Consider the following 27,347-nt stretch of genomic DNA (forward strand, 5'->3'; position numbering starts at 1 on the left):
GTGTTCCCTCCCCGCTCCCGCCTCCCAGCTGACCCGCCCACCCGCGCACCTCGCCTTAAATGGCGACCGTGCGAACGCGCAGCGGTCACGCGCAGCGGGCGCGCCGATTGTGCGCCGAAGGCGCGCCAAAGGTAAGCCCGTCTGCGCCCGTCCGCGACCGGATCGCGACCAGCGCCAGGACCCCTGGCCCCCACCGACGGAAGCCGACCCGACGAACCTACAGCGCCGCCGACCTCATCGCACTCAACACCGGCCGAATCCCAGGATGTCACCGAGCCGCCCCGAAGCACACCCACGGACCCTTCAGCTGCCACGCCTGCAAGTTCACCTGCATCCGGACCTTCCCTGCACCCGCCAAGCCGAACTCCAGCAGCACCCACCTCAAGTGTATCCTGCTCAACACCCGCTCCGTCCACAGACACGCCGTAGAACTCTGGAACCTGCTCGACACCACCACCCCCGACGTTGCCTTCATCACCGAGACCTGGATGAACGCCTCCTCAGCCCCAGACATCGCCATCGCCATCCCAGAGGGCTACAAGATCACCCGGAGGGACCGAAACGCCAACCAGACGGGAGGAGGCATCGCCATCATCCACAGAGACACCATCCGCATCACTACCAACACCGATGACACCCTCACCACCGCTGAACACCTGCACTTCCAGATCCACACCAACCCGAAGACCACCCTCAGAGGCACCCTGATCTACCGACCCCCGGGACCACGCACACGATTCAGCGAGGACATCGCCGACTTCATCAGCCCGCACGCTCTCCCCTCCGCCGACTACATCCTCCTGGGGGACCTCAACTTCCACCTGGAGAACAACAACGACCGCAACACCATCAGCCTGCTCGACAACCTCGACAACCTCGGACTCAAGCAACTGGTGACCACCCCCACCCACCTCGCCGGACACACACTCGACGCCGTCTTCTCATCCAGCAAAGACGTCACCTTCAGCCACGCAACAGGACTCCACTGGACGGACCACAGCTGCGTCCACTTCACCTTCAGAAGAACGACGATCCACCACCACCAGCAACAGGTTGCTCGAAGAAGCTGGAACAAGATCACAGCCGACCAGCTCACCGCTTCCCTGAGCCAGCACCCTCCCGCCAACTCAGCGAACCCCAGCCAGGCCGCCGACAACCTCACGAAATGGATCAACGACTGCGCGGACGAACTCGCCCCTCTGAGAACCCCACCCAGCAGATCCTGCAGCAGAAAAACACCATGGTTCACCGACGAACTCAAGAGCTCCAAGAAGAACTGTCGAGCCCTCGAGAAAGCCTGGAGAAGGGAACCAACGACGGACAACATGACCACCCTCAAGCTCGCCACCCGGAAACACCACCAACTGATCCGCGCCACCAAGAAAAATGCATACAAGGACCGGCTGGACAACAACGCACACAACTGCAAGGAACTCTTCAACATCGTGAAAGAGCTATCCAACCCCAACGCCGGAAACAACGACATCACCCCGTCGCAAGAACTCTGCAACTCCCTCGCGTCCTACTTCCACAACAAGATCACGGACATACACAACAGCTTCAACAACCAACCAACGCAAGCCACAACCGCAACGACGCCACCCACCACCACCCTCCGCACCTGGACCCCGATCAGCACCGAAGACACCATCCGCACCATGAACTCCATCCATTCCGGATCTCCGACTGACCCCTGCCCTCACCACGTCTTCAACAAAGCCGACGCTGTCCTCGCACCCCACCTGCGGGACATCATCAACACCTCCTTCGACTCCGCCACCTTCCCTGAGAGCTGGAAGCACGCCGAACTCAGCGCTCTCCTCAAGAAACCCACAGCAGACCCCACCGACCTCAAGAACTACCGTCCCATCTCGCTCCTCCCGTTCCCGGCCAAAGTCATCGAGAAGACCGTCAACAAACAGCTGGCCGCCTTCCTCGAGACGAATGGATCCCTCGACCCCTCACAGTCCGGCTTCCGAGCAAACCACAGCACCGAGACCGCCCTCATCGCCGCCACCGACGACCTTCGAACTCTGATGGACAACGGAGAAACAGCGGCCCTCATCCTCCTGGACCTCTCCGCGGCTTTCGACACTGTCTGCCACCGCACCCTAATACAGCGCCTCAGCAACAACGGAATCCAGGAGAAGGCACTGGAATGGATCACCTCCTTCCTCGACGGAAGAACACAAAGAGTCCGCCTACCACCGTACAAGTCAGAGGCCACCGAAGTCATCTGCGGCGTCCCTCAAGGATCCTCACTGAGCCCCACCCTCTTCAACGTCTACATGAGCCCCCTCGCGGCCATCGCACGCCAACACAACCTCAACATAATCTCCTACGCCGACGACACCCAGCTGATCCTCTCCCTGACCAACGACCCCGCCACCGCCAGAGCCAACCTGCACGAAGGGATGAGAGACGTGGCCGAATGGATGACGACCAGCCGCCTGAAACTGAACTCAGACAAGACGGAGGTCCTCATCCTGGGCTCCACGCCCTCCGCCTGGGACGACTCCTGGTGGCCCCCCGCCCTGGGCACCGCACCCAAACCGACAGACCACGCACGCAACCTGGGCTTCATCCTGGACTCCTCCCTCTCCATGACCAGACAAGTCAACGCCGTCTCCTCGTCATGCTTCAACATCCTGCGCATGCTACGTAAGATCTTCCAGTGGATCCCCACCGAGACGAGGAAGACGGTCACCCAAGCCCTCGTCACCAGCCGACTGGACTACGGCAACGCCCTCTACGCCGGAACCACTGCAAAACTCCAGAAGAGACTCCAGCGGATCCAGAACGCCTCGGCGAGACTCATCCTCGACATCCCCCGACGCAGCCACATCTCCGGACACCTGAGAGATCTGCACTGGCTCCCGGTCAACAAGAGAATCACCTTCCGACTCCTCACCCACGCACACAAAGCCCTACACAACCAAGGCCCGAGCTACCTCAACAACCGGATCAACTTCTACACTCCCAAGCGCCTCCTCAGATCAACCAACCACGCCCTCGCCGCCGTCCCCCACATCCGAAGAGCGACAGCAGGAGGAAGATCCTTCTCCCACCTGGCCGCCAAGACCTGGAACTCACTTCCGACCAACCTGCGCCTGACCCAAGACCACCTCTCCTTCAGGAAGAAGCTCAAGACCTGGCTGTTCGAGCAGTAGCGGCACCCCCCCCCCCTCCCAGCGCCTTGAGACCCTACGGGTGAGTAGTGCGCTCTACAAATGACCTGATTGATTGATTGATTGATAGGTCAAATGCTGACTTAAGGTCAACAAAAACGGCATAGATAGTGCCACCTCCCAAACTGACTACTTTCCAGTAAATCAATAGGAACCTGAAGACCTGCTCGATGGTGCTTATGCAAGATCTGAAACCAGCCTGTAGGGGCGACAATATATCCTCAAGCTCAATCCAGCTCTGAATTCTTGCCAGGACCATCCTGGCAACAATTTTCTGATGTACGTTGTTACAACGCATGCTTTTAGCACGCATGCTGTAACAACGCGGTTTTTATAACGCATTCTTTTACAACGCATAACAGAAAGGGTGTTGGATAGTGAATATTTTAATTTACTATTCCAACACCAGTCCCCGTTGACACTAGGGAAGGTGTTGGATAGTAAATTAAAAGTTTTCCCTATCCTTGAGCGCCCCCCAGAGTCATGCGTTGTAATAGAATGCGATTTAAAAACCGCGTTGTAATAGCACTGCGTGCTAAAAGTTGCGTCGTTAACGACGTTCCCCACAATTTTCTGTATGAAGTCGATCAAGCTGATCGGTCGATAGTTCCCTGGAATGGAGCGATCCCCCTTCTTGTGTATTGGCAGGATCTCAGCTCCTCGCCATGAATCCGGGATGCCTGCCCCCTTTACAATTGCATTTCCCAGGAATACAATGTAGGGGACCCAATTTTTTAGATCATGCTTGAAGAGATCTGCTGGGATACAATCCATTCCAGGGGCCTTTCCACAGGGAAAGTTTTTCAGGGCTTCCTCAACTTCTCTACAGTCAAATGTTATGGCTTTCGTGGTGGGCATAGGACAGAGGTCATAGGGGAGGTGATAATTGTTCAAGTCCAGCCCAGAGAACTGGGACTCAAAATGCTCAACCCAGACCTCGATGGGGACATGGTTTGTGGGAACTTGAGAATGGTGGGTATTTCCCCATTTAACTATATGCCAGAACTTAGTCAAATTTTTCAGCTTGCTGGCAACAAGAAGTTCTTGCCAATGTTGATTGTCCCAATCTTGTTTGGCCCGGTTCCGTACTTTACGATAGTTAAGCATGGCCTTCCTAATATCAGGCATAATTTTGGACCTGATGGCTAACGCCAATATACCATAAGATTCCCGGTATGATTTGTTATACCATGACTTACTCATAGGTTGGCCAGTAAATTTTTGGGGTTTGCTAGGTTTGGAAAAGTGGGATTTATGTTCATTAAATAGATCTTCATGTAGTGAAGTTATTTTCCCATTAGTGTCTTCCTGGGTTGGAAGTGAGCGCAAAACTCCCAGAGTCTGTGTTACCTTTAGCCTAATCTCTTCCAAAGCCCCCGGGGTCAATAGCGATCCTCGCCCAACGCACCCTGCGTAAATCATTAGTAAGTAGGGCGTCAGCGGTGGCTATCTCAGTTTGATTGTTACGCTTAGAGCCTCCATTTAGTTGTAAACTCACTACAAGAGGATTGTGGTCGCTCTCAGGGCGATCCAAAATCACCATGTCCTCCAATATGAACCAATACTCTATCTTAATGAGGATGTAGTCTATTCGACTTTTATGTAAGCCATTGTCAAAGGTTGCCCTTCCAATTTTATCTGAGATAGACCGTCCATTTGCCGCCCTAAAGCCACGCTCTAAGCAGAGACCCATCCACTGGAGGGCGGATTCAGTCCATTTCTTGTTGGGCTTAAGGTCAAGGAGAGGAATATTCCACCGGACATCCTCCTCTATCAGGAGAGTTTCCCCTTCATGATTTAAAGGCTCAAACGAGCAGTTGAAATCCCCTGCAATTATTATGTTGCTGTCAGGCCTAACAGAATCCAAAAATGTATCCAGATCCAAAAAGGTGCCAGAGCCACGCCCGCCAGGCTGTCCTCTAATATACACGTTTACAATGAGGATATCTTGTAGGTCTGGCCGATGCAGGTTTATAACTAGAAGATCCGGGCGGTCTACTGCAAGTTCTGAAGGTCTAAAATGAATAGTTTGCCTAACACAGATAGTTAAACTCTCTGAGGGTCTGCCTTTTGTCCCTCTGACTGCCGCTTTGTGAAAATTAAGGTACCCTGGGCGATAGATAGGATCCACTGCCCAATTCTCCTGGAAGACCAATATATCATGTTTTTCCACCAGATCTGACCACTCTACTATAGATGTTTTGCACTTCAAGTCTGCAATGTTCCAGGAGACCAAAGTAAGTGTATGTGTATCACTCGCTAAGCAAGGCTGTGGGGAAGTCGTGGCCTGTTGGGGGTCCATGTTATTGATTTTGCCCAAACTGGAGCACCCATGCTCATAGAGCCTAAAGGCCGTATTCTTATGCTCTCCTTTTTTCATCTTGGCTACCCCTGCTATCGCCTCTACCAGGTTTGACCTGGAATTTATACAGGGCGGATTTAGCACATGGGAACCCTCCGGTGTGTCATATCCAGGTGAAGCACCGATACTTTTTGAAATCTGGGGAGGGACTTTATTTGGAACCTCACAGCCTATACCAAGTGTCGCCCTGTTAGTGCTACTACTGATTGGTAACTCAGCCCAGTCATTATTTCCGTTCGCCTTATACCAGTCAGCGCTATTTCCCCTGTGGCTTGGACCCAGTCAGTCCACCCCTTCCAAGCCACATATTGACTCAAATCGATTAATCAGGGGGAGGTGGAACTCCTGTCTACATGCAGTAAATGGGCGTCTTGATATCGTTTCATACCTATTATACTGAGTAGAGGTCAGACCACAAAATGAACTGGGATAGAAATAGTTCAAATCAAGGGTATGTATTCCACTAGCACATTTTCGGAAGTGCTATTGGCTTTTGTGTGGTACTCTTCTGCCACTAGTGCTGAGAGCTGCATAGACGAGATGGTTCTGTAGGGCCCTGAGATTCCCAGCATGTAGGAAACCTATTAGCGAGGCCACCCTGTCTCATTGTAAGTGGCCAATGGTTCTAAGCCCAGAATCAGCATCTCACTGTGTAGCAGTGCTCGTTCCAGTACCTCTTTGTTTCTGTCCCTATGTCTCCCTGTGCCAGTGTTAGTGTCGCCCTGGCCATGAGTCAGTCAAAGTGAAATCCTGCCTCAGTGTCCAGAGTCATCACTGTCTCACATGACTTACAATATATATTCATCAGCCACATCAGGAAGACCGGTCAAAGCCTTCTACTGGGATGCGTAGGCCTTCAAACGGTATTCAGCTGCATTTCCTATTATGGATCTCAATATCTTTACCACCTATGTTTACATTGACTGTATATATGAGTTTAGATTTCAGAATTTCCCCTCAATGAGTTTCATTTAGTTTGTTGGTAGTATTTCACCTGTGAAGAGCTATGAATATATTTTCCTATTTATTTTCCAAAGAAAAGAGAACTGCATCTGTGGGTGAGTTTTCATTTTGTTGCCTGACTAGTCTACTATTATAAAATGTGTTGTGTACTACTGCTGTTTTGGATTGCAGACAGAGGTATGGCACCAGTGAATATGTCCTTTGCCTTTTTTTCTCTGCAAGTAACAATGGAAACACTGTGGATTACTGTGTATGCTGATCATCTATAAAGTGCATATCACACACACCATTATTCTTTAGTTCTTACATTTCTCGAGCAATTTTTACCACCACAACAATATGCAATTTATAAACTTCTCAATGTTATTATACCGATTCAGCTCTCTCTTATCATATTTAAACATGCATTCTGCAGGTTTGATGGTTGAAACATATCTAGGCAATAGAGTCTCAAACCACTAAGCTCCAATGCCATCTATAATAAGCACAGGCGGAAAACTCACAGACTCTATCCTATGATAATGCGTTTTACATGTCTCAAAGGTAGTGGTACAACTTTCTTCCTTTTTCATCTGTGACTTCCCGAATTAGATTTTATATTCCTTCCATCTTGTCTCCTCTGTTTCTGCCGCAACTATAATTCTGAAGCAGGAAAGATTCCACTTACCTGACTTGGAGATATCATCCCAGAAAGGAGATTCAAATTCATAGGATCCATCTCGGATCTTCTCAAAGAGTTTTGACTCTGTTTCTTCATAGAATGGGGGATAACCACACAATCTGGGGAGGTCAAGCAGATGACAGAGGATCAGTTAAGAAATACGGCTTCACTAAATAATTACAGTCCAAGACAGTAGAAGACTGGGATAAGTTGGAGTTGGGATCAACTGCGGAACAAAGATAAGAACAAAAAAGTTGCTGGCCTGTGGGCTTTCCAATTTGGAAATTTCAATTAAGTTACATTTATCTTAACCAATTTGGCAACATTAAACTCATGTCAAGTTTTTGCCATGGATTACAGCAAGCTTCAGATTGTATCTTCTTGAAGCAATTTGCAGAGGATACCAATTAGAATATTGCCCATCCTTCTTGAGGAAAGAAATAGGGGAATAAAAATAATTTGGATGGCAGCGGCTGATACTTACAAGATGTAGGTTATGACTCCAATGGACCAGCAATCCACAGCCTTGCTATAGGGCTTTTGGGCCAGCACCTCTGGAGCTAAATCAGAAACAGAAAGGAGACATTAAGCCAGCTACAGCTAAGGGAGGTCTAGTATATACGTGAAAATGAGCTTGTGTGGGGAGGGCTGGCGGTAGAATCAGATAACTTAACATAATGTAGAATCAGATAACTTAACATAATTGAGCTGTTAATGAAAGTAAAACATAGAAAAATAGAGAAGTACTGCATCTTTTGATGGACAAGTTGAAGAAAATAGAAGTCTCCCTAACCTCTCCAGACAATCCATGAAAGCTGTGACACCTTCGAGAAATTCAAGACCTCTTGATCATCTCTCAGCATTGTGACCTAATCAAAAACACTCATCGCCATTCTGAAAGCAAAACCATGATCTCATTCACTTGATCCAATTCCGTCAACTCTTCTCAAAGAGAAAGGTGTACGTACTAGACACACCTGATTACCAATTTCCTATCACATTGCACAGTCCAAGACTGTCTAGAAATAAGGCAGAATAGAACCCTTTAGATCCAAACAATATCAGCTAGGTTTCCAACTTATGCTTCCTTGAGAATGCCCTGGAAAGAAAACTGGAGGTTCAGCTCAGTCTCTGCATAGCCAATAATGACCCACCTGATGAGCTTCAATCGGAGTTCATTTCGAAATGCAGCACAGAACCCGCAAATCTAAAGGCAGTCACCAATGCAGTTGGCAACACAGACAAAGGAATGACTGTCTCCTCAAACTGCTGCACCACTTGACAGCATTCAATACAACAGATCACTCTACTCTACATGAAATTTCCCAGGATAGAATAAGGTCGAGGGGATCAGTTCTCAAATGGTTATCACCAGACCCCAAGAACAGACCTAAACCTGCAAAGCTGGCAACTCTGTCCAACCCTTCATCATTCCAACAAGGTGCCCTACAAGGCTCCATTTTCTTTCCCACTCTTTGCAATTTATATATGATACCACCGGTCTCTTTCCTGAAACACTCAAATATCAAGAACCACAATAATGTGGATGAATTGCAGCTTTATTTCCAAATTTAATTTGCAATTGATACTGAAAAACACAGCCCAAGATCTAGATGACATACAGTTATGGATGAGGAAACACCACACAATTTGAAATAGAGTTACTTTTGAAGGCTTCCTCATCCAAGGCAAATTTAATGTATGCTCTGTGCTGAACTGCCACTATACAATTGTGGAATGTGCCAGATCACTAGTGTTCTTCATGGACAAGAGTTTGAATTTGAAACCAGCCTTTCACTAAAGGAGGCCACAACTAGAATATTGGCATGGTGACATGGCTGGGCCATAGCAGCCCGTTTTGCTCAGAAAGCAGCACCATAGCCCCCAGCTTTAAGGTGACTCCCACGGGGTGCAGGGCCTCGGCCTGCAACCAGACGCCGTGCACCCAAGGTGGACTTGTTGGGGGCCCCCAAAGATGCTTTCCGGGGTAAACAGTCATAATATCGATTCCAAAATATAGAATGGACATAATATCGAAGTAAAAATATAGAATGGACAAAATATCGAATGGACACAATATAGTGGTTAAAAATATCGAATTTAAGGTAAGTAATATCGATTTTCAAAATATAGAAGTCAAAATATCGAAGTATACCATATAGGCATTAAATATATCGATTTTTTAAAAATATCAATTTTTTTAAAGTGTTTTGTATGTTAGTATATGTGTGAAAAGTGTATATTAATTTTTGTAATGTATGTTTAATGTATTTTAAGTAATGAATTTTATATTATTTAATTTTTGCGGGTTGTGGGTTTATGGGGAATAGGGTGGGAAGTAATTTAATTATAATTAATTAAAAATTAATTTTTAGCAATTATTATTAATTTTTAATTACATTTTGCTTTCTAGTTCTGTAGCGGGTTGTGGGTTTATAGAGGAATAGGGTGGGAAGTAATTTAATTGGAATTAATTAAATATTTTTATTTATTTATTGGTATTCATTTTGAATTTATTGTTATTTTTTAATTGGTAATTAATTTTTATTAATTGCCAATTAATTTGTATTAATTGATTAATTGTTAATTATGTTAATTTTCTAAATTTATTTTCTGTAGCCGGTTGTGAATTTATAGGGGAATAGGGTGGGAAGTAATTTAATTGTAATTAAGTAAATAATTTTTTTCATTTATTGGTATTGATTTTAAATTTATTGTTAATTAATTTTTAATTGGTAATTAATTTCTATTAATTGGCAATTCATTTTTATTATATGGTAATTATTTTGTATTAATTAAATATTTGATAATTATGATAATTGTATTAATGTATTTTCTGTAGTGGGATGTGGGTTTATAGGGGAATAGGGTGGGAAGTAATGTAATTGTAATTAATTACATATTAAAAATACTTTTTGTGTATTGATAATTAATTTACTGTTAATTTTTAATTGGTATTACTTTTTATTATTAATTAGTTTTTGTTATTGAAAATTAATTAGTTGTTAAATAATTATGAATAGGTTATTAATTTTTAATAACTAATATGTAGTTGTATTTCTAATTAATTATTACATAATATTAAATTGGTTATTAATTTCAAATAATGTTTTATTGGTATTGATATTTAATTAATTTTTAATAATATATTAAATCATTACTTTCCCTACTGTTAAACTCACTGGAGTGGGAATAGTAATTTTCACCCTCCCGCTATCCAACGCTTTCCCTACTGTTGCACTCTCTGGAGTGGGAATAGTATTTTTTACCCCTACGCTATCCAACGCTTTCCCTACTGTTGCACTCTCTGGAGTGGGAATAGTAATTTTTACCCCTACGCTATCCAAAGCTTTCCCTACTGTTGCACTATCTGGAGGGGGAATAGTAATTTTCACACTCCCGCTATCCAACGCTTTCCCTACTGTTGCACTCTCTGGAGTGGGAATAGTATTTGTTACCCCTACGCTATCCAACGCTTTCCCTACTGTTGCACTCTCTGGAGTGGGAATAGTAATTTTTACCCCTACGCTATCTAATGCTTTCCCTACTGTTGTACTCTCTGGAGTGGAAATAGTAATTTTTATCCTTCCAATATCCAACGCTTTCCCTACTGTTGCACTCTCTGGAGTGGGAATAGTAATTTTTACCCCTACGCTATCCAACGCTTTCCCTACTGTTGCACGCTCTGGAATTGGAATAGTAATTTTTACCCTCCCGCTATCCAACGCTTTCCCTACTGTTGCACTCTCTGGGGTGGGAATAGTAATTTTTACCCTTACGCTATCCAACGCTTTCCCTACTGTTGCACTCACTGGAGTGGGAATAGTATTTTTTACCCCTACGCTATCCAACGCTTTCCCTACTGTTGCACTCTCTGGAGTGGGAATAGTAATTTTTTCCCCTAGGCTATACAAAGCTTTCCCTACTGTTGCACTCTCTGGAGTGGGAATAGTATCTTTTACCCCTACGCTATCCAACGCTTTCCCTACTGTTGCACTCACTGGAGTGGGAATAGTATTTTTTACCCCTACGCTATCCAACGCTTTCCCTACTGTTGCACTCACTGGAGTGGTAATATTAAATGTTACCCTCCTCCTACGGTAAAATATTGTAAATTTTTTATTATTAACTTAAATTAATTATATCTTAATTTTAAGGTTATTGGAGTATTTTTAAGTATGTTTTAGTTAATTATATTTATTATTTCATTAATTTTAAATTACTTTAAGACATTTTAAAAAATCGATATTTTGACTGGCTATAGTTTTTACAGACTATATTTTGGATTCGATATTTTTGTACTTACCTGTTTGTAGATAGGAATTCGATATTTTGGCATTCTATATTTTGGTGACTATATTTTGGTAAGTCTATATTTTGTCATTCTATATTATGTCAGTGATCCACTTTTCGACATGGTTTCTATGTCAGACGGACCAACATGGAAACCATGTCGGAAACCGTCATAGTAATCTCAAGGGCAGCAAGGCCGGTCCTTGAGATCACCTGATGCACTTCGACTGGCGGACGAGCTCGCGCCAATCCAAAGCCAGCTGGAATGACCAGTTGCATTTCTTTCCCACCCTCCATCAAAATGAGGAGGTCGGAATTCGACCAGCACGATGAACCACATCGTAATCAGACCCCAAATGTTCTCATTTACCTATAGATCAGTCAGCCTAGGTTTGTGACATGCAGGAATGCTACAAAGTTTATTTTCTGAGCGTTTACGTTTTAATGTTCTTTCCATGAGTCACTTACCAACATATCCAGGAGTGCCGCATGCTGTGGACATGATTCCATTTCCTTCCATTTTTGATAACCCAAAGTCAGTGATCATTATCTTGGAATTTTCTTCTGGCGTAAGGTAAAGCAGATTTTCTGGCTGTGTGAGAAAGTGAATTGGACTTAAAGCAAAGCACAAAATAGTGGTCACTGCATTCAGCTACCTGCAGGGAAAATGAGGCCATCTCTAGAAATAGGAGCCGTATCCCAAGTGTCATTGTCCCAAATTGAAAGCGAGAAAGTTCCCTACAGGTGGCATAACCTAACAAACGACAGGGTTTTTTCCAGGCTTAGAGCTCTTTCAGTAGGAAAGGCCTCTTGTAGAGTGAGTTTTTTTACTGCATTTCAGTGGGATATAGTTTTGATTTGGGGGTCTACTTCTGCAAATAATGGTACAATAGCACCTTAAGCCATTTACAATGCTACAAACATTATAATGCATGAACATGTCCCACTCCTGTAAAATATGCTCTTCAAGCAGGGGTTCAAAAAGGGGGGGTGGTGATGGACAGGGTATCTGAATTAAGCAGAACACTCCTACCCAGTCAAAAGATCAGGGCTTGATCCATCACCGTTTTTTAGCTCACTGCACCATCCCAGTTCAGAACCTGGCTACATGCAAATTAGTCTGTCCCTGGCCCAGTGCATCATGGGAACAGGGCAGACCAAACTACCAAGCCAATTCTTTACTGGAAACCGGCCCCTGGAAGCTTGTTTCCTTTCCAGTGAAGAATTGGCTTGGTAGTTTGGTCTGCCCTGTTCCCATGATGCACTGGGCCAGGGACAGACTAATTTGCATATAGCCAGGTTCTGAACTGGGATGGTGCAGTGAGCTAAAAAACGGTGATGGATCAAGCCCTGATCTGTTGACTGGGTAGGAGTGTTCTGATTAACTCAGATACTCTGTCCATCACCACCCTCTTTTTGAAATTCTTCAAGCAGGGGTGGCTCTTCCGCAATGGCAGAGGAGCGTCACCCCACTGCCTGGCTCAGGGTCAGCAAACTTAAAATAAAATGATATTCTAGCATCTTTTTATTTTTCATTTGCCAGCTCTGAGCCAGTTTGTGCAGGGAGGGGTGGGGCAGGGGGGAGTGCTATGTGCACTCCCTAAGTGTGCATAAGTGTTTGTCTGGCCGTCTCAGGTTGACCAAAACACACATGTGAACTTAGGTTTCTCCAGCCCGGCTGCATTGAACAGCAGGGCTGGAGAACCCCCACAGACTCCCTGGCCTGAGCAGAGCGTCATTTCAGCCTGCTCAGGCCAATCCGGTGCTTCTGTACTAGCAGGAGAGCAGCACAGGGATTGGAAAGGAGTCTGTGATATGGTGGTCCCAGTACCTGCTGGGACGAGGAAGAGAAGAGGAAGCGCGATGCGGGTGGCGGCCGGCACCTTACAGTAAGTTTAAAAAAAGTATTCTATGTGTCCCGCCACACTCCATCTCCCGCGTTCCATACTCCTGCCTCACTGTGCTTTCTTTATAGCGGCTGCCACTGTCTTCAAGTGGCTAAGAGTCATCTGTTTCCCCTACCTTTTGGTGAATCTCCAGATATCAAAATCCATCTGTGTATTACAGGACATATGCCATTTATGAATGGAATGCCACTTTTCTTTCATAAACATCATAAAATCAGAAAATGAAATATTTTCCTCGAGAGAGACCATTCAGATAAAACATTGGAAGGAAAACGTCTTCGTACATTTTGTTTTCATTTCTATTCCTCTGTTCATCATGTGTTCACCAATTCCACAGACTCTCAGTACTGTTTGCTTCATTATTGCCAGTTGTTTAACCATTTTTAGATTTAGCTACTTATATATTTAGATATGGCTCCAGTCATTAACACCAAAACATACAGACAGAGGAATTTGAGTCAGCTCCATTCAGCCACTAGTGTTTAGGGCAGAGGTCTTCAAACTTTTGAAGGTTGAGCCCCCCCCAGCTGAATTTTTAAAATGTCGCCCCCCCCCCCCACCACCTGACAGAAATTTCTGGAATCTGGTACACTACATAATCGACCGCCACCTGCATATCCCGGGCCATATTCAGCAAATAATGTTCAAAACAATGAGTGTCTCCTCCTTCTCCATGAATTCCCTCACTACCACTCACCGACAATGCACCTCATCTCTCTATGGCACCTTTCTGGTAAACATATCATTTTTTTTATAGTACTACTCTTATTTCCATCATACTCAGGGGCATGTGTACAACCCCCTATAGAAACCACACCTTCACTTTTTACGACGTGGTGGCGATAGGGGCATTGCCCTATTTACAAGGCAAAGTTAAGCCACTTAACTTGGCTTAACGCTGCCTTGTAAATAAGGCCCCCTTTCATGCTATGCTTAGCATGAAAGGGTGGGCAGTGGGTGTTGCAGTGCGCGTTCCACTGCAACAGGCACTGATTTTGATGCTGCGCCCTATTTACAAGGGAAGCGTAAAAGGGAGGCAGCGTTTAAATTAAGAAGAGGGAAACCCTGGTCTTAAGCTGGTGAAACTAGGAAAAATGCATTATTTCTCCTCATTTTTGCTCCATCCATGTGTGCTGCCTTGCGCAGCACACATGGAAAAAGCAAAATGCCTTGTATTTGTAATCTTAAAAAAAAAAATGTGATTTCCATGTGTGCTGCATTAAGCAGAACACATGGCAGTGTGACAAATGGCATTTAAAGATTGTTTATGTACAGGAAAGTCCCCCTTCTGTACATAAACAATCTTTCCCCTGCATGCAGACACCCTTGCACTATGGTGCAATGGTGTCTGCATGGGCGCTACACTACTAAGTGTAGCGCCAGCGCAGGGGAAACGCAAGGCTGCACCGTATTGTTGTAAATAGGGTGCAGCCTTCCGTTTCTGAAGTGACGGAGAGAGGCCTTAACCCATGACTGTTAACGCCTCACTCCGCAACTTCCTTGAACTTATGCCCCTCAGTTCTTTGATCTGCATGGTACACCTTCTTTGTAGCAGGCACATTAACCCTCTGTGCTGTAAGGGTGGCAGGAATGCTCATGTGAGTGCACAGTGAGGTATGCGACAGTGTGAGAGTAGGGTAAGTGGAGTGACTGCAGGGTAAGTGAGGTGACCATATGAATTTTGGTGTGCATGTTAGTGCAGAGTGGGACTAATGAATGCATGGTTAGTGATGGGCTTGTTTAAATGAGATTGCAGATTGAGCAGTGAGGGGGACAGGTGAGTGAAGTGTCACATGAGTGCAGGGTGGGTAGTGTGCTTGTGTGGCTGCAGGTTGAGGTACAGGGAAAAGCGCGCAAGTGCATTGTGAGAGGAGTGATCACTGAATGCAGGGTGAATGGTGTGAGTGCATGGGGGTCAGTGTGAGGGAATTGCGATCACTTTGAGTGCAGAGTGAGCATGAAAGTGAAGGGCGAGAATGAGGAATGAGGAGTGAGTGTAATTATGAGTGACATTTCAACAACTATGAGTGACACCTCGCGCGCAAAATCAAGCAAAGAGGAGAAGGGAAACATATAAATATCAGAAATTACACCCATTTAAGCAATGAGAAACTGTAAGAACATCTCAAAATGGTGCAAAGCACCAGAAATGGAAGGGCAACAGTCCGCTGATTTTGGGACTCAATAGTCAGCCCACGCAGGGCACTGGGCAAGACTCAGAAGAGTGAAGACTAGATGCCAAGTTTTGAGATTGCTTATATGAGACATTTTCATGGTTTCAGTGTACTTGTCACATTCTACTACTAAATTCGTGATACTGAGTGACACTTTCTCACAAGTAAAACTAAGGAATTAAGTCCAAGTAAAGAGCTAAAGTGTCGTAAGTGTGAACATCTAATCAATACCCTTCACATGCATTTCTACCTTGGAAACACTCATACGAATGGGGACAAGCACGTTGAATTTATGATCTTGGAAGTGACATCTTCAGAATGTAAACATTCTCTTTTTAATTTGGGTTGACATGTGTGTTCAGTGCCCAGTTTCTATGTACATAAATCACACGTGCTAAGGGTTTTTGGACATTGTTGCTACCTGCCATCCTTTTTTTTCTGTTTAATATGGCCCACTTCAGAAATCAGTATGATCTCTCTGCGCTACTTTATTAGCGAGAAAACTGCCACTAAACTAACAGCCTGATTCATGTAGGTAAATTGCACTCGAAAAGGGCCAGATTCTGAGAATCTGGCCCTTTGCGAGTGCGATTTTTGCATTTGGTATTCATGATACCAAATGCAAAAATCGCTATTTAAGAAGTCGCATATTTGCGTGGAATGGCATTTAAGGAATCTCTAATAGAGATTCCTCAAATGCTATTCATGACACAAAACAAAATAGCGATTTTGGACTTTTGGGGCCGCTATTTACCGACAGGTCAGACCTGTCGGTAAATAGCAAAAACTCAGAAAAATGCTTTTAAAAGCATTTTTCAAAGTTGCATGTAGCACACACACATGTCCTTTGGACATGTGTGTGCGCAACACTTGTCCAAAAGTGCATTTTAGGGGTGCTACAGGGCGTCCTTTGGACACCCCTGGCACCCTTAAAATCGCTATCTTAGTTGCGAGTAGCAAATTGCTACTCGCAATTCCCCATTCATTCCTATGGGCCTCTTGGCCCATAGGAATGAATGGGGAGTATTTGCGAGGAGCAAATTGCTACTCGCAAATAAAGAACATGTAGGAATCGCTATTTAAGTAGCAATTCCTACATGAATGCCGTTTTGCGTGTCCTCAATAGCGAATCGCTATGATTCGCTATTAGGGACACGCAAAACGGCATGTACATGAATCAGGCTGATAATGCTGATCTCTGCCACAAAAAACATTATTCACTAGAATTAGCTTGGCATTTGTATTGTCTGAAAACGTCTGGAAAACAAGGAATTCAGCCTCACTGTCCAGTGGTTTTAAACCCATGTTATTTATACAAAAGTACAAGTTCCACAAGTAAAAAAAAAACGATCTCTGTGAGAAAAGTAACTCACAGGTATCATCAAACCTCATAAAATACAGTTTGCGAATATTATTATATTATATTAACATAAACATTTATGGGACTCATAGGGCTTCAGCTTCTCCCCCCCGCCCCCCTTTTCCCATTGTGTGTGTCAGCCCGGGCTCAGACACCTTCCCGGGCGCGCACACAGCCCCACCCGAGCTCTTCACAGTCTTTTAAAGACCATTCACTTGTTCACGAGGCTTTGATGGTTTTCACCCCTTCTTAGGGCCCCTGCCACTCCACTCTGCTGTTTGCTTGAAGAATCAGCCCCCTGACATTTGACTCTAGGTTGGTGCCCCTCTGCCAGCTGTGAAGCAGAATTGAGGACAAAGGTGAGATTCCAAGGTGGAGTGCGCGCCCCCCCTGAGACGGTGTCGCGCCCCCCCAGTGGGGCGCGCCCCACAGATTGAAGAACTCTGGTTTTAGGGCAACTCTATACACTTGCTTCAAAAAAATGGCATTCACATTTTGCATGAGGCCAGAGGTGTATTTCAAACTCACTATCAGCTATTGACTAAAAAGTGCTTCCGAATGCAGAGCATGGACAGTTCAGCAAAAGTCAATACAATGAAAAGAAGGCACACCTGTGCTCTAAAATGTGTTTCCTCATGCTTGTTCATGCTGCAACCAACTACATTTGCACCAGATGTTGATTTTTCAATTAAATGTGGTTTTGTTGCTAATGTGATTTGTGCTCCTTAAACGTTTGGACAGTCTTGCCTACGATGCACCAATGACACTTTTGCACCATGCAATTTTTACAACCCTTAATGTGATTTTAAAGATAAATGTAAGTTTGCACCTATATGTGATGTTGTTCTTACCGCAATACTGCTTACTTTGCAACAAGGATGATGTCATACCAAAAAGTAATTTTCACCTCAGGCTGATTTTTACCCTAGCTCCTAAATATAATTTTTGTATATAAAAGTGATTGTGAGTTACAAAAGAGTTACACCGTGCATTGCAATTTTGAACCTTCAAGTGTTGTCAAATTAATGTGAGGTCATATTAATTTGCACCTTTTATACATAATGTGATAGCTTATTACCACATTGTATTTATGTACTGATGCCCCCAAAATTTAAATTGTGGTTGTGCCATACTGAATCTGCTTCTAAAGATTAATAGCGCACATGTTTTTCGTATGGTCTTATTATGGGAACCAAACCTACAAAAGACCTTCAAATTAGACATTATAGTGCATGTTAGACCTGGCACCACTGGCATGGGTCTCCCTTCCATTTTTGCTGTTGCCTCCTGTGTTTTGGCTGTGTGTTGGACTCCATTTTGCTGGTCTAGATGCTTTGGGTACTTTGCCACTGTTGTTCGGCGCCATAGTGCAAGTGTTCCCATTGTAAATTACTGATATGGATTGGTGTTTCCATGATTGGCTATTTGATATACTAGTCAGCCCCTAGTATAATGCACTGTGTGTGCCCAGGGCCTTTAAATCAAATGCTGCTAGTGGGCTGCAGCACTTATTGTGCAACCCACAGAGCCAGCTTGTAAAATGTAACTCTAGCCTGACATTGCAGAGCCTGTGTGAAGTCTGGGACTTCCATGTCTACTTGGCAAGTGAACACACTTGCCAGTCCCTTAACTTTCCCTTTTCTACATGTTATCCACCCTTGAGTTAGGCCCAAAGTACCCCTGTGGACAGGGTGCAATGTATGTAAAAGGTAGGACAGTCCTGGTGTGTGTGTGGCATGTCCTGATAGTGTACTACTGCCAATTTTGTTTTGCCTGTTCACATAGGACAGAATGGGGAGATTGTTTATAACATCTTTTAAACATAACTGGCCCAAGGAACAAGGTGGAAAAATAAAGTTTCGTATGCCTGAACTCAGAATGTTAAAATTCATCTTTTAGTAAAGGTGATTTTTACATTCCGTGTTTGAAAATACTACTTTAAAAAGTAGGTATTTTCTTGCCTAACCATCCAGTGTGCCTCTGCTAGGTATGTGTATTGCATGTCTGGCTTTTGGATGACAGGGGCTGGAGAGGGGTTGTGGCTCCAGAAGTCTGATGAGTCAGGGCTGGGATGAATGGACCTGGGCTGCATTTAGAATGGGGGGAGGAGATTTCCTTTTCACCTGAATGGGCATGGTCTGCCTTCAACAATGCTGTCTCCACCTCCTGCCAGGAAGCTGCATCAGTGAGGACAGAACTGGTTTTGGCCGGGTACAGACACTCTCTGCCTTCAAAGAACAAATAATGTTCGGTGGAGCAAAAGAGGCTCCCAGACCCCAGACTTTTAAATCACTTCTGGGAAATAAAGAGGAACCTTAGCCAAGGAGAAGAGCCAGATAAGCTGAGGAGGAATACTGCCCCTGTGCTATTTGCTGTCTGGGGCTGGCCTGCAGTGGCAGCGTGCTTCCAAGGAAAGGTGAAAAAGGACTTTGCAGTTTGCTTTGTCACCTGCTTGAAGAAAAGATCTCCAAGGGCTTGAAACTGAGTTTGCCTCCTGTTCTGAAATCTCAGGGACACAAAGACGTAACCACCAGATCCCCTGAAATTCCTAGCTGGGAATCCCAACTTGCAAAGTGTGCCTGCTGCTGTTTAGGACTAAGTATGGGCGAAATTTGTGAATTCGCGGTCCGCGAATTCGTGCGAAATTGCAAAAAAAGTCTGCGAGTTCGGGAATTTTTCCGCGAACTCGGGATTTTTGTGCCATTTGCACAAATATGTGACCACGTGTTCCTGTAACTTTGCCAGCGTGCCAAAAGGCGCCGAGATCCCTTGAGTGAGCTGGCCATTATAGTGGGGACCGGCGGAAAGACGTTTTATACCGCTAGTGTGTGGTGGATGGGGCCAAACGGGCGGGGTTTCTATGCGAGTTCACATGCATCTTGTTTATAAAGGGTCAGAGACTGAGCAGAGCAGCAGATGAGGAGAAAGCAGCCTCCTGGTCACAGGAGCTACACGGGGATGGTGCTCGGGAAACTCATGGATGCAAAAATACGTTTGGCACAGGACCCCAGAATCCTTCAGATGTCCAAGATAGCTCTGCTGCGCGTGTTGGTAAAAAGCCATTCTGATTCTGCTCAGTGGGTTCAGGCGCATGCAGCTGCTGCTGCTGGACAATGTCCCATCTCATACTAAACTGCTCCGTACAGGCATATGCTGGCGCTGGGCAGTGGCATGGGGGTGCTCCAAGCCTGTTACATGCGCATACCGTTGCCAGGGGGGACACGTGTTTATTGGTGCTGTGTAGCAAGTTATGACTTCACATTTTGACTGCACCAGACAGTGGTACCACCTAAACGGATCAGGAGCATCCAGGCACCAGACTTCATGGTGCAAGAGCATAATGGTGCTGTGCGGCACGGGTATATATGTACTGGAGGCAGGGGGACACTTAGCACAATGTGTGCTCACACTCAGAAGGCTCCCAGGCAATTGAGCACAAATGATTCTCACACTGAGAGGGCTCCGGGGCAGTTCAGCAGCACGGGGGCTCACACCCACTGAGCCCCGGGGCAGTTCAGTAGCGCGTGGGCTCACAACCCCTGGGCAGCTCAGCAGCGCTGGGGCTCACACCCACAGGGCTCCCGGGCAGTTTAGCAGCGCCACCCTATGGTTCATCACTGCCACCCTCTGGTTGAGCACCGCCACGTTCTGGTTCACCACTGCCACCCTCTGGTTCATCACTGCCACCCTCTGATTCACCACTGCCACCCTCTGGTTCACCACTGTCACCCTGTGGTTCATCACTGTCACCCTCTGGTTCATCACAGCACCCTCTGGTTCACCACTGCCACCCTCTGGTTCATCACTGTCACCCTCTGGTTCATCACTGCCACCCTCTGGTTCATCACAGCACCCTCTGGTTCACCACTGCCACCCTCTGGTTCATCACTGCCACCCTCTGGTTCATCACTGTCACCCTCTGGTTCATCACTGCCACCCGCTAGTTCACCACTGCCACCCTCTGGTTCACCACTGCCACCCTGTGGTTCATCACTGTCACCCTCTGGTTCATCACTGCCACCCCCTGGTTCACCACTGCCACCCTCTGGTTCATCACTGTCACCCTCTGGTTCATCACTGCCACCCTCTGGTTCATCACAACACCCTCTGGTTCACCACTGCCACCCTCTGGTTCATCACTGCCACCCTCTGGTTCATTACTGCCACCCTCTGGTTCGCCACAGCCACCCTCTAGATCATCACTGCCACCCTCTGGTTCATCACTGCCACCCTCTGGTTTGCCACTGCCACCCTCTGGATCATCACTGTCACCCTCTGGTTCATCACTGCCACCCTCTGGTTCATCACAGGACCCTCTGGTTCACCAGTGCCACCCTCTGGTTCATCACTGCCACACTCTGGTTCATCAGTGTCACCCTCTGGTTCACGACTGCCACCCTCTGATTGATCACTGCCATCCTCTGGTTCATCACAGCACCCTCTGGTGTCACCGCTGCCACCCTCTGGTTCATCACTGCCACCCTCTGGTTCATCACAGCTCCCTCTGGTTCACCACTGCCACCCTCTGGTTCATCACTGCCACCCTCTGGTTCACCACTGCCACCCTCTAGTTCACCACTGCCACCCTCTGGTTCATTACTGCCAACCTCTGGTTCATCACTGTCACCCTCTGGTTCACCACTGCCACCCTCTGGTTCATCACTGCCACCCTCTGGTTCACCACTGCCACCCTCTAGTTCATCACTGTCACCCTCTGGTGCATCACTGCCATCCTCTGGTTCATCACAGCACCCTCTGGTTCACCACTGCCACCCTCTGGTTCACCACTGACACCCTCTGGTTCATCACTGCCACCCTCGGGATCACCACTGCCACCCTCTGGTTCTTCACTGTCACCCTCTGGTTCATCACTGCCACCCTCTGGTTCATCACTGGCACCCTCTGGTTCATCACAGCAGCCTCTGGTTCACCACTGCCACCCTCTGGTTCACCATTGCCACCCTCTGGTTCATCACAGCACCCTCTGGTTCACAACTGCACCTTCTGGATCATCACAGCACCCTCTGGTTCACCACTGTAGATTATGGGCAGAAAGCACACCTGCCCAGCCTCAACTGGGGGCTGGTTAATGTGTCACTGAATTTGAGCTTCAAGTCCGGCACCTGCTTCCTTATCTGTAAGTGCTTCCTGTTGTGGTTTAATTTTTGTGACAGCCTGGAGCATTGTGCCATACTTGTAACTTTTCTCTGACCCTGGTTCGAGGGTCAGAGCAGGGTCAGAGAATAGTTGCAAGTAGGCAACAACTCTGGAGGCGCCGCTCAGGAAGCACTTACAGGGTTACAGCAGGTGCCCAAGTTGAAGGGAATTTCTTTGTAACCATTTTGTAAATGGTTACAAAGAAATTAGCTTCAACTTGGGCACCTGCTGTAACCCTGTAAGTGCTTCATGTACTTCAGTTTTTGAAAATCCGTCCCGAAGGCGATTTTGCAGATTTTTCTGCAATTTCTCGAGATTCGTGGACCACGAAATTGCAGAAAATCCTCAAATTCCGCGAACGGAACGGATTGTACGCCCATGCTTATTTAGGACCTCTGGAGACTGTTTGTCGCTGGGAGCTGGAAAATCAACGCAACATCGAAGAAGCATGATGCACCCGTACCTGTTTCTGATGCATCACCGAAGAAACCGTCGCAGCGCCTGCCGCGGCTTGAGAAATCTCTGCAAGATGCATCGGGTGTAACGATCTCCGAAGTCTGAGATCGCCGCACTGATTCCGATGCAAGCCTGCTGTGCGGCAGCACGAAACCACACATCGTACCATATCAACGCTTTGCATCGAGGCATCAAGGCTGTTGCATCATTGGGGGCCGCAGTAAGAAACAGACGCATCAACTCCCCATGCAGTAAGAAATCGATGCATCACCTCCCATGCGCTGCAGTAAGGAACCGACGCATCACCTCCCCTTCGTGCAAGGAACCGACGCATCACCTTCCCTGCTGCCATTTTGTTTGTTTTGCGTTACGTATCTAAGGTACTTTTGAGAAAAGTGCCACATTTACAACTTGCATTGAACTGAACTATTTCTACCATTTGAAAGCCTTATTTTTAATACTGCATTGTGGATTTTTGTCGTTTGGTCTTGTTTTGGTTTAGATACAGATTACTTATTTTTCTAAACAGTGTGGTGTCCATTTGTGGTGTTTTCACTGTATTACTGTATGTGTTCACACATGCTTTACACACTGCCTCTGAGATAAGCCTGTCTGCTCGTGGCAAGCTACCAAGGGGGTGAGCAGGGGTTATTTTAGGAGTGTATCCTCCTTACCTTGACTAGAAGCAAGGGTCCCTATTTGGACAAAGGTACAAACCATTGCCAACTAGATCCCAATTTCTAACAGTGCATATAACAAAACCGTACAGGTCCTTGTCTGCTCTGGTCTGCCCAAAACTGCCCTTTAGTACCACAAGCATGCCTCCCAATAGCCAACTTGGAAGCCTTAATTAGTGACAAATACCATACTCTCAGAAAAGGATCCTTTAAAAATGACCTTCCTTTTCTTTTAACTAAGGGCATAACCTCCTGGGTACACTGGCTGCTTTTTTCTTAGACTTAAAGAACACCTCTGTTTTCCCTTATGGGAGAACCACTGATAACTCTGCCTAAGTTCTCTATGATTTCAACACCACACGTTCTCCGTCCTCTATTCCCTCATATCCCCACAACCACCCATAGACATCAGCAAATAAAACCAGACAGAAAAATGCCAGCAAAAATAAAGGTAGTCAGTACCATCACTTGGAAAAAAAAACTATAATGACGCAAGCCAGAAAAGTGTAAAAGAACAAAGCCACAGACTTCCTGGTACCCATCACCACCCCTTGTTACAGGCTGCCTCTGTCAACAACTCTCAATCAAGTCAAGCTACACCAAAAAACCAGTGTGCATACTTACTGTCCACATAAGGACTTGGCTACCCATAGGCATGATTCAGATAAGAGCCATTTGTCACCTCATAACAGCCACATGCTACCGACCAGAGAACAAATCTCTTATCGACTCACCAAAATCAGTTCCTTTACATCAAATCAAAGTTGTATGAGTTGATACCAAGTCTGCAAATCTAAACACTCTCCCACAAGCACCCTTCTCCTAGGACTGTTCCACTAAACCATCCTGTTACACTTAACTCAACATACCTACTTCTGATGAAATCAGCATTCACACCAACCCCAATACTTCAGAGCATTCCTAAACATACCACATACTCGAATACTTTGTGATCACAGTTCCCACGAGACATCCTACCTCCAGAGCTAGACATCCTAACAAAATATAGGATCACTTTGTCTAATGAAGGATGAGGGTCTCTGGTTTCTAATGCTTCTTTCATTACTGCCATGCTGCTGTGTTACTACTAGGATAAAACATTGTCTACCACAACATAACAGAATAAACTAGTAGTTGGTTGCCTCTATCCACATGCAGCCTCTTAAATATTAAACGCAAAGTGATTAACTAAATGAACTCCTCCACATTCCAATATCTCACTGTGCAGATCCCAACATGAACCCGACATTTCTGTGCAGAACAAAATAAGTTGTATTGCTAGTTTCCTTGTCTATAGCACTGATTACCTTTCTTCTTCTTCTGTTCAGATTTGCCTGAGAAATTCCAAATGAGAATGGAAAAAAGACAAAGCCACCAACACATGCTTTCTCATGTTCATCATGTTGAACAACTACCTATTACAACATTTCATCTTCAGAGCCCACAGTAATTTTCCTACCCTGGTTCTCATTTTATAACGTAATATCACATACAAAACACAAAATCTCTCATATTGGTTTGGTAAAACTACTTCTTCATTATTTTTTAAATCCTCTCTATGTAGAACCAGAAATCGAAATTGTAGACTCCAAAGACTTCAAACACATTGACAATAACATATTGCACAACCAGTGGCATTTATGCATGCCTATGTGTGCATGTGTTAGCACATTAAATCCAACACGCTTGGCTTTGCCAATGCTTGTCTATAATATCTTAGTTTAGCAATTGAGCCAAAATTAACATTTTCAACTACATGTTATGCAAATCGAAGTGCCATGATCCCTTTTAAAAAATAAGATATTGATCATTTGCTCAATACTAGTCTTGGGACACTGGAGTATTTTTGTGTGACTTACCTTTAAATCTCGGTGAACTATCCCACTGTCATGAAGGTATTTTACTGCATCTAGCACTTGGCGGATGACATCACTGGCATCCTTCTCTGTGTAAACTCCACGTTCCAAAATCCGGTCAAAAAGTTCTCCCCCTGAAACTCTAGAGACAGAAAAGACTAGGATAAAACCTTTCGAAATGAATGCCTGTGTCAAGCTTCTCAACCTCTTTTTGACTAGTCCCATGCCTTTATTTTACAACTATTTGTTCTTTACTGCGTTGTGGAATTGCTTACTCTTAGCAAATCAGCATGATAAACTGAGATATGTATGTATGTGTGTATGTATGTTTGTATGCTTTATTCGTATAAGAAAAATCTAGCATACAGGCAGTGCGGCCAAATAGGAAAGAAACAGTCAAGAAGTGATTGAAGTAGAAACTGGGTATTGAGACTGCCAAACTGTTACTTTCCTGTCATGTAACGTAGAGCCGTATTTTCAGTTCTTTTCTAAACTAGATCAGGCTTGGGGTGGTCGTAAGAAATGCAGGGTTATTGTTACAGATCCAAATTATAGGGTAGAGTTGACTAGATTATGCCGCAAGAAAATGCAAATTATGCTGCATGATGAGTCACATTCTGTAGCAGTATTATTTTGCCTATTTAATACATATTAATACTGTATGGGAAATAGTTGAACCCCTTTGGTACCAGTTTAAGACCAGAATACAAAAATCAGCATCTGAAAGGTTTTAAGTGAACTTTTTCTAAGGGGCTTCCACTTTATGGAAGCCATGTGTGGCACTTTATAAGTAACGTTAGATCCATTTAAGCTATAAACATGTTTGGTGAAATCTTCAATTCATGCAACAGATTGTAGACTATGAGGTAAGTGTGGAAAATCTAGAATTATTCTGAAAACTCAGTGGTCCTGCTTATAATGCTGTATTCGCTTGATACCGTCAACATTTACAAAGTTCTCCACTCAACACATTCTGACTAAATACACAGCGGACAGGCAAGAATCTGAGAGAACTTTGTGACCTTTGAACACAAGTCACTTTTGGGGTGATGTGGCAATTGCATAAGAAGGCTACCCCAATATTTCCAACCCATTGCTGCTGCTGGATTTCCACTTTGACACTGACAGTGACAAATGTGTTCACTGAAGTTGCCTGCCACGCCCTGAGTCATGGACCATGTCATTGCCACATCCACAGGGCTTCGCATTAAATGAGAGAATCTTTGTCTATTGCAGATGTTAGCTGTGAACATCTCTACCCGTGGACATTTGGTGTTCCTGTGGAGGTTGACCTGATGTTGAACAACTTTTTAAAGAGTGGATTGTTACATGTAAAGGATCTAGGGGTAGACACCGATGGTTGCCACTAGCTCTACCAGTATAGACGTGTGCATACTATCCACCTTCACACTGTATGCAGAAATGACACTTCAGGTACTCACAGTTGCATGACGAGGTAGTAGTGGCTCGAGCTCTCGTAGATGTCCTCCAGAGACACAATGTTTTCATGTTTGACTCTGTGAATCAAGAAACAAACACACGGAAGTTATTTAGCACCTCCTACCCCAAGCTTACGCCCTTGCATTGCCTCATTTTGCCCTTGCTGTCCATGGTCTCAGCAGTCATGCAGTACAGGCAGAATTATAAAGTTAACACGGTTTTGTAAGTCCTGTTTACTCTCTGTAGGCTTCACTACTTGCACTTCTCTTAGTACACCCGTAAATACGAGACTTCTGAACTAGGAAGGTGTAATGGGTCAATTCTGTGATCTCATTGGGGGGGGGGATCAAAAGGTAAGTGATGTGTCTTGTGCTACCCTTGGCATTTTGGTGAAGCTTTGTGGCCAGATGTGAAACCTCTCTTATTCGTAGAGACGCTGCACGTTACATACAGAAATTAGACAAATTGACAAGCTAAGATGGAATTTTCTATGTTATGGAGAAATCCTTCCTGTGTCATCAATGGTGTGTCGCTTTCTAAGTACAATGTACTGGTACTGGTACATACAGTACAGAACCCTCCCAAAAAGCCCAACGTGTAATAAATAAACTTGGACTGTGCGATTGGTGGTCTCTTCTGGATGCATTTCAGTCTGCAGGCATTAAATTACTTTTTGCACGGCTAAAAATCAATATTAATTTCAGAGTTTAACAGAGATGCTACAGACCGCTTAACGCAAGTGTGGCTTTTTAATTTAACAAAGAACCTCTCTGCTCCTTAGAATTTTGAATTACCATAATCCACTCTCACAGCCTCTTCTCCATTGAAACATACAGGGCTTAGCTATCAATAG

The 27,347-nt window shown here is 45.3% G+C and overlaps 1 protein-coding gene across 1 annotated transcript in view; it reads right to left on the reverse strand.

Annotated features, from left to right (window-relative positions):
- Positions 1–27,347, reverse strand: part of LOC144753662 (calcium/calmodulin-dependent protein kinase type 1G-like) — a 338,654-nt gene that overhangs the window by 75,274 nt on the left and 236,033 nt on the right. The window contains exons 4-8 of the mRNA XM_078641277.1: positions 26,497–26,571; positions 25,058–25,196; positions 11,936–12,059; positions 7,659–7,734; positions 7,181–7,293 (exon numbers count right to left, since the gene is read on the reverse strand). Coding sequence (XP_078497403.1) covers positions 7,181–7,293; positions 7,659–7,734; positions 11,936–12,059; positions 25,058–25,196; positions 26,497–26,571 — 527 coding nt within the window. The remainder of the gene's footprint in view (positions 1–7,180; positions 7,294–7,658; positions 7,735–11,935; positions 12,060–25,057; positions 25,197–26,496; positions 26,572–27,347) is intronic.

Source organism: Lissotriton helveticus, chromosome 5_1, assembly GCF_964261635.1.
Source record: "Lissotriton helveticus chromosome 5_1, aLisHel1.1, whole genome shotgun sequence".
NCBI classification, from domain to species: domain Eukaryota; kingdom Metazoa; phylum Chordata; class Amphibia; order Caudata; family Salamandridae; genus Lissotriton; species Lissotriton helveticus.